The 12,434-nt window shown below is 38.0% G+C and overlaps 1 protein-coding gene across 6 annotated transcripts in view; it reads left to right on the plus strand.

Moving 5' to 3' along the window:
- Positions 1-12,434, plus strand: part of LOC141006798 (RNA-binding protein Musashi homolog 2) — a 259,908-nt gene that overhangs the window by 793 nt on the left and 246,681 nt on the right. For all 6 annotated transcript variants that reach the window (XM_073479045.1, XM_073479043.1, XM_073479042.1 and 3 more), the window contains exons 3-4: positions 86-167; positions 747-831. In XM_073479045.1, the coding sequence (XP_073335146.1) occupies positions 86-167; positions 747-831 (167 nt within the window). The remainder of the gene's footprint in view (positions 1-85; positions 168-746; positions 832-12,434) is intronic.

The raw sequence follows: 12,434 nt of genomic DNA on the forward strand, positions 1-12,434 counted from the left end.
TTTTGTTTTTTGTGAAAATGCAGTGACAACAGCATGCCCATATGTTCCTGTCAAATGACCCGACATCTTTTCTCTCTATCCACAGACAGCCTTAGAGACTATTTTAGTAAATTCGGAGAAATAAGAGAATGTATGGTGATGAGAGACCCCACGACAAAACGCTCAAGGTAAATCCACGGCTCCTCTACTTTTCCTCCACCAGTGCATGCAGCGATATCGCTCACTTTGTCCGTGTTCAGTGTTTAATCCAGCGTGTGTATGTGTGTTTCTGTGTCCGCGCGCGCACGTGTCTGTGCGTGCGTGCGTGTGTGTGTGTGTGTCCCCGTGTGTGCGCGCGCCTGCGTGTGGTTTCACAGCGAGCCAGATAAGCTTAAATGCTCACTGCTGTAAAGCTGCAGCCGAATGCAATTTGACATTGACTTTGTGACTGCACCACAATGTTGGTGTAGTGTCGTCTCATATTGTTACATAGCACACAACGATCAGCCGTGTCCTCACTTTCTGTTTCAAATCTGCTCCAGGACGTCCATAATGTGGATTATAAGCACATTTACACAGATTTATTGTAACAATAATAAGGTCATGGGAATATTATGCCTGATGTTGTTGTGCAGTTTGGTTGCAAGTCACAATATATATATGTTTATATATTTTTAGCATTTATATTTGCAATAAACAAAATGTGTTTTTGGTCTCATGTGTATGCATTTTAACGCTGTTGTTATTTTTGTCTTTTCTTTCCGCAGAGGATTTGGGTTTGTTACGTTTACAGATGCTGCCAGTGTAGATAAAGTCTTAGCTCAACAACACCATGAATTAGACTCAAAGACGGTGAGTTCATTTTATCTACACTTACATAAGTGTTTATGCCTTGTTTTGGTCTGTCCTGCCCTGTCATAACTGTGTGGCTTTTTACCGCCCGAGGGCCTCGCAGGGGAACACCTCTTGGGTTAACATGCTGTGTGGATCAAGGTCATGTACCGTATATAGACTAAATGCATGATGGGCCCTTCAACGCTCAGCTTAGCAATAAAACACAACTCCAGGGTGAATATTATTATATGTGTTCACTTTCACTTCTGTGGGTGAACGGGGGCTGACACGCCCCCTTCTTTCGCTGCAGCCACATGTGCAGCGTGCACATATCTCATGTTCCACTGAAGGGCGTGCTGTCTCAGGCCTGCTGCCTCGCTATTGTTTGACCCGGCAGATATTGCATTGTATCACGCCTGATGCACTGATACTGTAAGTGTGAAAAATAGATTTGAAACAACGCTCCCCTCAAAAGAAATACTGCCCTGATGTCAAAAACAGAACTCTGTTTTTCTGAGTTAACTAAAGCGGAATTAATTGACTTTCTAAACAACAAAATCACGCACTCACTAATTTCTTGCACTTTCTTACAATTTGATTTTAAGAGCATAATAGTAATGACATTATAAAAGCATGTGTAATTTTTAATAATCGCCTGATTTGACTTAAATAAATAAATATGGCTGTTGATTTACAGACATACACCCACACTCTCATTTATAAAAACTTTGAACTATTGTGGATTCTACTTCCCTTTTTGAAATTAGTCAGTAGATGAATAATTAAAAACGTGAGTCATTTTTAGAAGATGTCTGGAGTGATGGATTAGACAGAGTTCATCTGAAATCGTATCTAGCTGGGATTTGTCCTCGGTAGGTGGTAATATCCAGATATGCCGGCATACTTTTGGAAATGCAAGAGTGCACGTTGAGGGATGTGTGTTACTTGGATGGAGGAATGTTTTTCCAAGATTTTGAAATACAAATAGATTGTACTTCAGGTAGTAGTAGTATTTAATCACAAAATCTGTGTACGATTCGGCAAGTAATGCCGATTTTAAGATTTGCTGTTCACTAGAATCACATTCTTGAGCTCAAGTGTGATTGGCACAGAGCTGAGAAAATGTGCTTTTTGTTGGGGAGTGGACCTTACTTTGTATTCCTTCCAATTCCTTCAACTGCAAAGTTTGTAGTAATGTTGCTATTTTTTTATGGAGCTCTGAGCTTTCTGGCCAAGATTCACAACAGCTCTGTGATGGAGGCAATACTTCTTTAAATGGGCTTATGGGTTTTTATTTATACTGGTCTTAAAATGAGTTACTTGCCATTATGAAAAAGACACGCGTACCATTACAATATTATTGATGACACTAAGTGAGAATGCATTATATAAATGCAACCAATCAGATCCTTGCGGTTAATGTTTTTGAAGTCTCAGGTGGGTCAGTGTCAAACATAGCTGTTTTTTAGTGTATCTACGTATGTAGATGCATTTGATATGTTATGTAGCTCTATAAGGGGTAATAAGGACATAGAGTCGTGCTGCTGTTTTGAATCAGTGGTTTTAGAGGGAAGACAATGTTTTTGGCAGTGAAATGATCAATCAGTAGGACTGATTGCATTGCAAAACCTGCACACATCTGTAGAGGAGAGAGTGTGTGTAAGCAGGTTAAAGGGGCTGCTTGAAGGGGTAACAATTACAAACATACTTTCACTTAGAATATACATACATACATACATACATACATACATACATACATACATACATACATACAGTAAAGGTCGGGGTGTGATGGAGGTTGCACATACAAATGTACTTTTACCTGGGAGCTGGCGGGTACAGCTCCAGTCTTTTACTGGTGCCTGATTAATAGAGTAGTTGTTGGTTTAATGCCTTGCCTGAGGGCACTTTGATAGTAGTGGTGACAGGAAAGAGTTAAATTCCCTGTGCATATTTAATGATTCTGTAAAGATAGTTGCTGGATTTAACTTAATGACCTCTTCCTCAGTCTCCAACCGCTGCTACTTGCATCTGACTTATTGACTGCAATTATTTACCCAGAGGAAAAAGTATTTGATTCTTTCTTCCTATAGTAAAGTTACATAACTTCCGCCTGCAGTTGACTGTATATGTAGTGTCCATGTCACGATCAGAATGTAGAATATTGTTGGCCTATTTTGTTATGTGTTATGCTGGAGTGAAAACACCATTTTTTTTCTATGCCTTTGAAGCTTATAATGTAAAATTACCATTTTTAATCATGAGACCAGGGCTCCATGGTGTAGCTACTTTTGGTTGCACATGCACCCTAAAATGTGTGATATAAAGTGTCACTAAACATCAGGAAAAAAAAAACGTGGAAAAAAAACTCAAAAAATATTATAAACATTGTAAATATATGTAAACTTTTATGTCAGTTAATGCTTTTTACAATAGCATGATTATATTTAAATTTGATTTATTCTAATTTATTAGAATAATACATAGAAGAGCAACTTCTAATTTTTTTTTTTTAAATAATTGAGGTTATTGCAATTTCTTGTTGTATGTGCTGTGATTTTAATGAAGAAAAACATTTATCTGCAGTCGTATTCCTGTTTACAATTATTCACATAATGTGTTAAGAAATATAATCAAAATGTATTATTGGGTGCACCCTAATTATGTGCTCGGGGACCTAAACAAAAAAGTTAGGTGCACCAGTGCAAACAGTGTAAAAAGTTCATCTTGAGCCCTAGAGACACCTCTGTTTTATGTTCATTTACAGAAGCTACAGATATGAACATAAACAATTGGACTATTTCACACTTATTGTTGGCTATAGGTCATATTTGGCAGACTTATGTCATACTCCTCAAACTTGACAGCACCTCACCCTGAGAACTGAACAGTGACATTTTAAGGTCTGACATCCAATCATCATTTTCTCTGAATTGTAGCCTTGGTGCACAGCAAAGTTCTCTAAACTTCCTCCACGTTTGTCTTCGCGTAATTGGCAAGTCGCTCTGGGCTTATTGTGAAACCTTTCCTTTTTTATTATATTTATCGTTACGTCTGTCAGGTATTATCTTTTCTAAAAAAAAATCCATATGTTTTGGGAGTGGATTTCCTTTCTGAAATGTTTAAAGTTTTGGGGCTTTTTTGTCTTTATTAGATAGCATGCAGAGAGAGCTGACAGGAAATGAGTGGAGAGGGAGGCCTGGCTGGGCTTGATCACAGGCCGTTGTGGTTACATGGTCAGCGTTTACACCCTTAGGCCACCAGGCTGCCCCAAATAAATAGTTTCTAATGACCATTAGCTTAATCATATCGGACGTTGACTTTTACACGGACTATATTTAAAAAGTTCTGGAGCCGAATTAGATTCGCTTTTCTCTCTGATATTAATGAAACATTTTTTGTCTCTAATTTATTTGCTTTGTTTCCAAACTTGAATTATATTGATGATACTCCTGTAATAATAGGAATAGCCAATGGCTTCATCGTAATGAACAACAAGCGAAGCCATGTGTTTTTATTTTTGCTGGACATCGTAATAGGATGAGTGTTTGACAGTCTAATTGACATACCAAAGACCCTGTTGACTCAAATGCATGCAGAAATTGATATTTCCTCACCGCTAATGTGCTGGTATTTATCCGTCAGCGAGCAATTCGAGATTACAAACCTAAGGCGGCTGTCTTTGTTGTTTTTCTCCCTATTAGTCACTGGGGCTGTATCTGCTGTGCTTTTGTATATCTTTAACATTCACATTATCAAGTGTTTGGATCTATCATATCTCTTTAAAGTTGCTCAGCAGTAATGGAAAGAATGAACCGGTCCAGCAAATGTTGGCTGGTTCTTGATGTGTTTGCAGATGTTGGTATGATACAAGCCTCCTACTTTTTGCAGTGTTTGAATGAACCCCTACCAGTGTTTTTGTCCCCAGTAACCTTGAAAGGAGTGAGTGGCTGGAGGTGCTGTGACTGCGAACAAGTTGAGTCATATTGTTCGGACAGGGAAAGTGGAAATCATACCTAATTTAAATTTTTTTCCCCTTTTTTTGTTCGTTCATCTCTTTTTTTATCTGGCAGATATAGCTGGATATGTTGCTTTAATATTATGAAAAATGTACGGATTACAGTCACTATTTTTTAGTGATATCAGTTGAAAAGCATATGCGATACAGGCATTTCTTGCTTGAATTATATTGAGAAAAGGATTTCAGGTATGGATTATCATTTAGCATAACATTTCCCTATGGTTGAGGTTAAAAAGGCGATGGAATCAATATAACTCCCTTTCAAAATGCCAAAATGCATGAAGATGGACACACCACCACAGTCGTCCTCCACAGTCTTCGGTATTGTCATATTTTTTTCACTTTGTGCTCTGCTTTTTGTCCGGTTATGAAAACACTCAGACTAGGATGAATGTGAATGAGACATATGGGGAAGCACAGCCCGGGGCTTCAAAACACACATGCTGGTAATTCAGAACATATTTACCATTTTTCATGATGCTTTGTTCAGTTTAGAAATATGCAACTCATGGCATCTGTTCCGTAAGATGTTTCAAGGCAGGCTGGTATGAACAGGGGATAGAATAGTACATGATTTTGCATTTGAGAAGTAACAGTTGAGAGATTAACAAGGCGCTGGATTGATTCCAGGTTTTTTTTTTTTTTATTGTTTTATGTAAAAAAAAAAAAAAATGTGATAAAGTATTTATCAGGGCTGTCTGCACACCTATCGAAGGTTGTATTTGAAATATGGATTTCTTCATGACAATGTGATGCCATTCATCATAGTTTGAACAGCATAAATATGGTTTCAATCTTCATTTATTGTTTTCTTGTAAGATTCTATGTGGTCTTGGGGTAAATCCAGCCTTTATGAAGTGACCCCAGGTCAACACACACTTGCAGTTTTCATGTTTTAGGTGAGGCAGGAAACAACACAATGGGAAAGGAGGAGAAAAGGCATGAAGGAGCAGCTGTTCTGGCCAGTCTACATCATATTCATCAGATAGGATTTGGAAGTGAAGTCAAATCAGTGAGCTGAACTCTGACTTGCTCTTGTTTTATGTATAGCAGGTGCTCTGTCTTTTGCAGTTAATTATGGCTGAAGGCGTTATTAGTTCACGCTGTATCCATCTCTCATCAGCACATACAGAACATCAGATGTTTGTCAAGGCAGTAATGTAATATCTTGTGTAATACCAGCGAATCTGGATTATTCTCATAATGACGTTGCATATTTTTAAGAAAAAAAGAAGACGGGCAATTTGCTTGTTGAGCGTGACATTGGCAAAATTCTCATTATTGATTTGAGGGGCATAACAAACTGCCTTTTCGAGATGTTATTCCACCGCGCAAAATCGGTAAAAGATTGACAGCAGAGATATGAAACATTTATGTTTTAATTTCATGTCTGCTCCGCCAGTATCACACACGCACACCTGTGGACCCGCTCACACTCTTAAGTTGGGAGAAGCTGCAAGCTTTGATAAGCCTTTTCCCTTTTAGTTTAAACACCACATCATCATGCTAGTGTAGATATGTCTTAAGAGAGCGGGAGAGAGTTTACCCAGGAGCCGCATTAATATATGAAATCCTTTTGTAAGATGTGAACTTAAGATATATGCTGTTTCTCTGCCCTGATCTCCCACAGTCGCATGCAGAAGCGGCCCTCAGAGACCCTGTAGTAAAAGGCTGCGCAAGATAAAAGATGCCGGGGTGGGGTTGGAGGGGATCCTCTTGGTCTGTTCTCATTTATTACGTTGACATATCAGGTTGTATGATGTCTCGAGGAAATCCACGTTTGTTCTGCTTGAGATCATGTTTCATCATGTATCAAAAACTATTAATTTGAAAAAAGTCTTGTTAGGGTGATGTAAAGAGGGAATAAGGTGAGCAAATACTTAAAAGTGCTCCACTGGAGAGGCTAGTTTTAGCTTTAGATTGAGGAGAAAGCTCTTAACATAGAGCTGTGTGAAATACTTCAGCAGTCGTGCATCTTTAGCATGTCACTGCCCTTGTGCTCCCCATGAACCAAACTATTTAAATAGATGCTTAAGATTTATCCGAGTTGCTCACATTGCAAAAGGCGCACACACCATAATTGCAGAGCCCTTTGAAAATGACATCACATTAGGGGCTGCCAGTCAATTGTACATAACAGGTATCATTAGATGGTTGCAGTAATTTAATCGATGGGGAAAAAAGGAACCAATACGTCCTACAGACAGCTATAGTGGTAGAAATCATACTCTAACTCATCCCGTAAGATCTTTTTGTTTTCTCACAAAGACACAGTGACATGGCATATGTGAATTGGATATGGCACATATCGATTACGATTTTGTTTTGGCTCACACATAAAAACATGATGCATTTTTATTGCAGTTTTTATACCTACCACATAACATCAACAAACAGCAGAACCTGGCCAACACTTGATTTTGGGGGCTGATTCCTATACCAATATTAGGGAGTAAAAAATTCTGATATCAATATATCTGCCAATATACACACATTTTTCATAATGATCCCTCAAATGTGGTTATCAAACAATTTTGAAAAATATATGTAATGGGCAGGATATTTAACTCTTTAACATTAAACTTTCTTGTGTGACTAAAATTACGTCAGTGCACAGAAATGGAAACTTCACTGGGAAATCTTTAATAATTACCATAAGCATCCTTTTCTACATTAAAATCTATATAATGTATATAATATATATAATCTCAGTAATAATAAAGTTTTCATGTCAACGCATAGGCCTGGGCGTTAAAACAATACCAATATGTATCGGTGATAGACACGTCATTGATAGCAAACCAACATAAAAGCACATAATGAATACGCCCTGGCTTATAAACAGCCTATCATATCCCTTGATAATGGAGCTCGCCACGAACAGCCAATCATTTATCAGGTGTGTAGTTCGGTAACACCATTGCCACTGACAACAACAGAATAGATTGTCATTGTCACCAGCCATACTACGTCTGTAAAGCTATTAACTCACAAAAAAGTAATGTCCACTTTTCTTGCGGTCTGATATGGTGGCCTACAAGCCGCAGCCGTGCCAGCAAATACACCAACCTGGGCTCGTTAGGTAGAGCAGATAGGCTAGCTCTACCCGCCGCTGCTAAGTCACCTGGCCTGTTTGCCAAAAGACACTGCAGTTGCGACAGCCAAAGTAGTCGGCACCACCTGGGCAAATATGACTCACAATCTGCCGCACCAGCTCCGCCACTGGCCAAGTTATTTACAAACCAACCGTGAGAAAACCACAAGCGGAACCCATTGACACCAGAGTGAGAAAATTAGTGCTGACGGAGAGGAAATTGTGAATTAAAAAGAGCAGGTCAGCTTTAGTTGTCAACTGTTACTAGTTTTTTTTACTCCTCTATGACAGTAAACTGAATATCTTTGGGTTGTGGACAAAACAAGACATTTGAGGGCTTTGGGAAACACTGATCAACCTTTTTCACCTTTTCCGACATTTCAACAAAAGGTAAATTCTAGGTGTTTACCTCCTGAATAGTGCTGGTTTCCCCTCGTTTGAGCAGCTAATCTGGCAACCAATAAAACGTAACGTTCAAAGGTGGAGCACATTCATATTCAGAGCAGATTGTTGAATCAGCTCTAAGTCAGGTTTCTAAATATTTATGTGCTGTTTAGTTTGTGTGAACTGCTTGTGATGTCTCCATGATATAGAAATTTCCCTAGAGGGGGGTTAATAAAGTACTTTTACTGCTACTAGGTGTTAGCCATACAGCTGCAGCTGCACTGGAGGTCTAGCTTTCCACACTGTAGATATGTGTCCTCTGTTTATGATGGTCAGTACGTTCAGGAGTATGACTGGCTATCTTCCTCAGTGAGAGGTGGGACCTTAGTTTGGGCCGACTGTTTGACGAGTATTTTTAAACCTGTATTGTTTTCTTTTGTATGTAGCCTACTTTTGGTGGTAGAAGTTTTTCTTGAGCACTTAGTATGGACACTCTATTGTGTTATCTTAAATGTGTTTATCTTTAAATATTTTCAATGTGCTTATTGTAAGTCGCTTTGTATTAAAACATCAGCAACATGAATTTAATGTAATGTGTAAAAAAAAAAAGTAAAACACAGGAATGTAAGTAACTGTAAGACACTCACATTTTGTAGATTAACGGGCCAATGTGTTAGAATTGGAATCTGTCGAAGGTCATCCAAACAAATAGGGGGCAGCATATTAACAGAGTAACACTATACTCTTTGCTGTAGCTATATATGGCTATAGTAACTAGCAGCTGTTAGCTTGTTAGCTCAGTTAGCTGTGCAGCCCGTGGTCTTGTTAGCTGGCTGGAATCTGCTAGCTTAAATATAGCACCTTTTTAAAGAAGTTATGAGAAATGGTAACTTAATGCAATTCCAACGTCTGTGTAAGTGTGGACGCACATACTACTTCATGTCATCCCTATATAGGTTAGTGCCCATCTTGGGCCACCCAGTCAATAAAAGCTGTACATGCCCCTGAATATGTTACAGAAATGATTGCATACTGGCATGTTTTAATGTGCTTTTTGCTACATGTGCTCTGAAGCTTTTACATCAGCTTGTGATTTGTTCCCACAATCCATTTCAACAAACCACAGAGAGTGTGCCTAAACTTGTTGCGTTCAGCTGATGTAGATGGAGAATGTGAAAATTACAGTGAAAGCTATAGCACAGCAAGACAAGAGTGTTTTTCCCCCTTAACCCATTAAGAAAAGTACTTTCTCCAAAACAAAATGGACCAAAACACGCAAGGTAAATCACAAATGGGTATATTTTTAAATTAGTGTTAACATTTTTAAGGCACTGATAGATGAAAACAGGCTTGAGTGAAATAGCATTTGCTGTGTGTGTGTGTGTGTGTGTGTGTGTGTGTGTGTGTGTGTGGAATTACTGAAACAAGTGCACTACCCAGGTCCGGTTGACTGATCCCAAACCTGATGGTATGTGTGTGTGTGTGTTACATAACAAAAATGTTTCAGGAAGGAAGTATCAGGTGAAACTGAGACAGCATAATCTCCGCTTCAATGGTACGGTTATCCAGTGCAAAGGCTGATGCATATTTTAGCTCTCAGCCTTAAGCATGAAGGCGCATTCACCATAGAAATCACATGCATATGAATGTGTAAACCAAGGGGAAACAATTGCTTCACCTCCCCTCCTCATCATTTTAAATTTCTCAAAGGAGCCATTCATCATAAGTTGTGACCTAAAAAGGTGCTGCTACAGCATTTCTCAGAAGGATTGGTTAGTAAGTCCTCATTGCCTAATTTGGTTGCATTGCTCTGAGTGTGATTTAAATAATCTGCAGTATCATAGCCTCATTTTTAACACATTTTTGAGCATATAATGGTCTCTTTTTGATAATTGTAATATTTTAAACTGACAGGAAGCTATATGACCTCCATTGCTGCTGTGTTAAAGTGCCCTCTCGTGCGTGTTGAAACTGGAACATCCGAGTAAATAGGAATTCTCAGCAGGACAGGAAAACAATTAGTTTATGCGAGTATGATGAAATGAGGTTTGATATGTTTTGTATGGGTTTAAAAAGTAAGATACATTACCAAGTAAAGGACTTTGGTATTCAAAGCATAATGTGTTGTCTTTGCTCAAATAGGGCGCACAAAATAATTGAGTTTGAATTGGTTATGCCTGGGGGCTAAGTGCTAAAACAAATCTTTAAATGAAATTCATTACAAGCAGGGTTGCCATACCCAGGTGTTATTGAATTCATTTCTCATTTTGACCTGATTTAGAAAGATAACAGTAATAACTGAGACTGACAGAAAAGATGACAATGACATTGCACATCATGGTTTCCCTTCAAACGCATTAAAACGCAGTCATTGTCATTGGCTTAATTGATCTGTGCAGATGGTGTGTTTTGTTCTTGCATTCCTCGATTCATTTTCTTTCCATTGTTTTTCGCAGCAGGAAGAGATATATTTTTTCTTAAATAAGTCCATCTGTGCTGAAGGAGTAACTTTTACGAATGCATAGAATTGGTACACTAATTGTAAATATTTCAGTACAGCAAAATACGGCTCAACGTGAAACAGATTTTATGTTCAACACTAATGAGCAACACTATATCACAAAGCTCATTATATCTGTTAGTTTTTTGGGAGAAATTTTCATTCCTATTGAACAAAAGAACATTGCTGTTTGAGATAGTTCCTTGTCATTGTAAGTTCAAGGTTGATGAGTCCCCCCCCCCCACATACCTTCATACCAGTGAAATTAACGAGGAAAATGAAGCTAATGAGATAACAAGCACAAGATGGAGAAACAGGCTGATCTGACGCATCCTCCTGGTTATTTGGCAATATCTGGAGGCGTCACCGGCCTCAGACTCTCATTTTCTCCCTGTCATATTCAATCAGCCATTCCTGCCTAAAATAAAAGCGAGCCTCTCCCTGCCGCAACCATGACCAGCAGAATGATGGCGTGGCTGGTCTCCACGCTAACTTTTTTTTTTTAAAGCAGCCGTAGTTCTTTTTCTCAGTATATATCAGTTGGCAGCACTAGAAGATAAGTGGGTAGCACCGATGTTTTCGTATTGAGACTAATTCACACAGTAGCAGTAATTAACATGTAGTTTCCTTCAGTACCTTGCCCACTGCAATGAAAACGGTGCCTAGAATGTGTCATTAAGCTCCATCAATTGTAGAAAATTTGCTACAGTAAGTAATGAGGTCAGTGATGTTAGCCAGCTGTCTTCAAATCCTCATAATAACAAATTGTGTACTAACATTAGTCAGTGAAGACTTAAATTACTGAAGTGTGTGCAAGCCAAAGGTCTGCACAGCGACAATCCTAACAAACTTAACTTGTAGTCACAGCAGTTATTGTGCCAAATAACTGCACCCGTATTATTAATAAGGAACCAGGTCAGGTAATAGGCCAACGATAAATTTAAACGATCGGCTGTTTTTGCAACTTACATTTGGGTAACACGTTCTATGAAGCTCATGTATTAAAACGCATTATAAGCTTACTTATGTGTTATTCAGTATATATATTTTCATAATGCTTTATAACAAATCATAACACATTATGACACCAATGTCAACAATGGATTAAAAACATGCCAATTCTTTTTAATTATAGTGAGCCTATAGTTAAAATTATTGTTATGAAATCTTTTGAATCTTTATTTGCTTGCAACATATTATTAAGAATTTTATAATGACTTAAAAGGTCAAGTGTCAATACTTTAACAAGCAAACAAACAAAGTACCAGCTGGTTACATATAGAACAGGTCATTGTTTGCTTTAAGTTAAGTGATGAAAATAAGATTAAGTCAATGCAAAAGCAGCATACATGAAATACATTTTATTAGTACTAACTAACTAAATATTAACATACCATGAATGGATTACTTCAGTGTAATCCATTATATTAATGTATATAATGCATGACATTGGTGTAATAATGACTTAATGACTGTCATAATGACTGATTACACGGCACTAAAGGTGCTTTATAAGTACATTTATAATGCATTATAGGTGTCATATAAAGTGTAACTAAAAATTATTTTCAAAATGAATCAATGACTTTATTTACTATCATGACAAAGAAAAACAGTAAATC

The sequence above is a fragment of the Pagrus major genome, chromosome 13 (genome assembly GCF_040436345.1).
Source record: "Pagrus major chromosome 13, Pma_NU_1.0".
Classification (NCBI taxonomy): domain Eukaryota; kingdom Metazoa; phylum Chordata; class Actinopteri; order Spariformes; family Sparidae; genus Pagrus; species Pagrus major.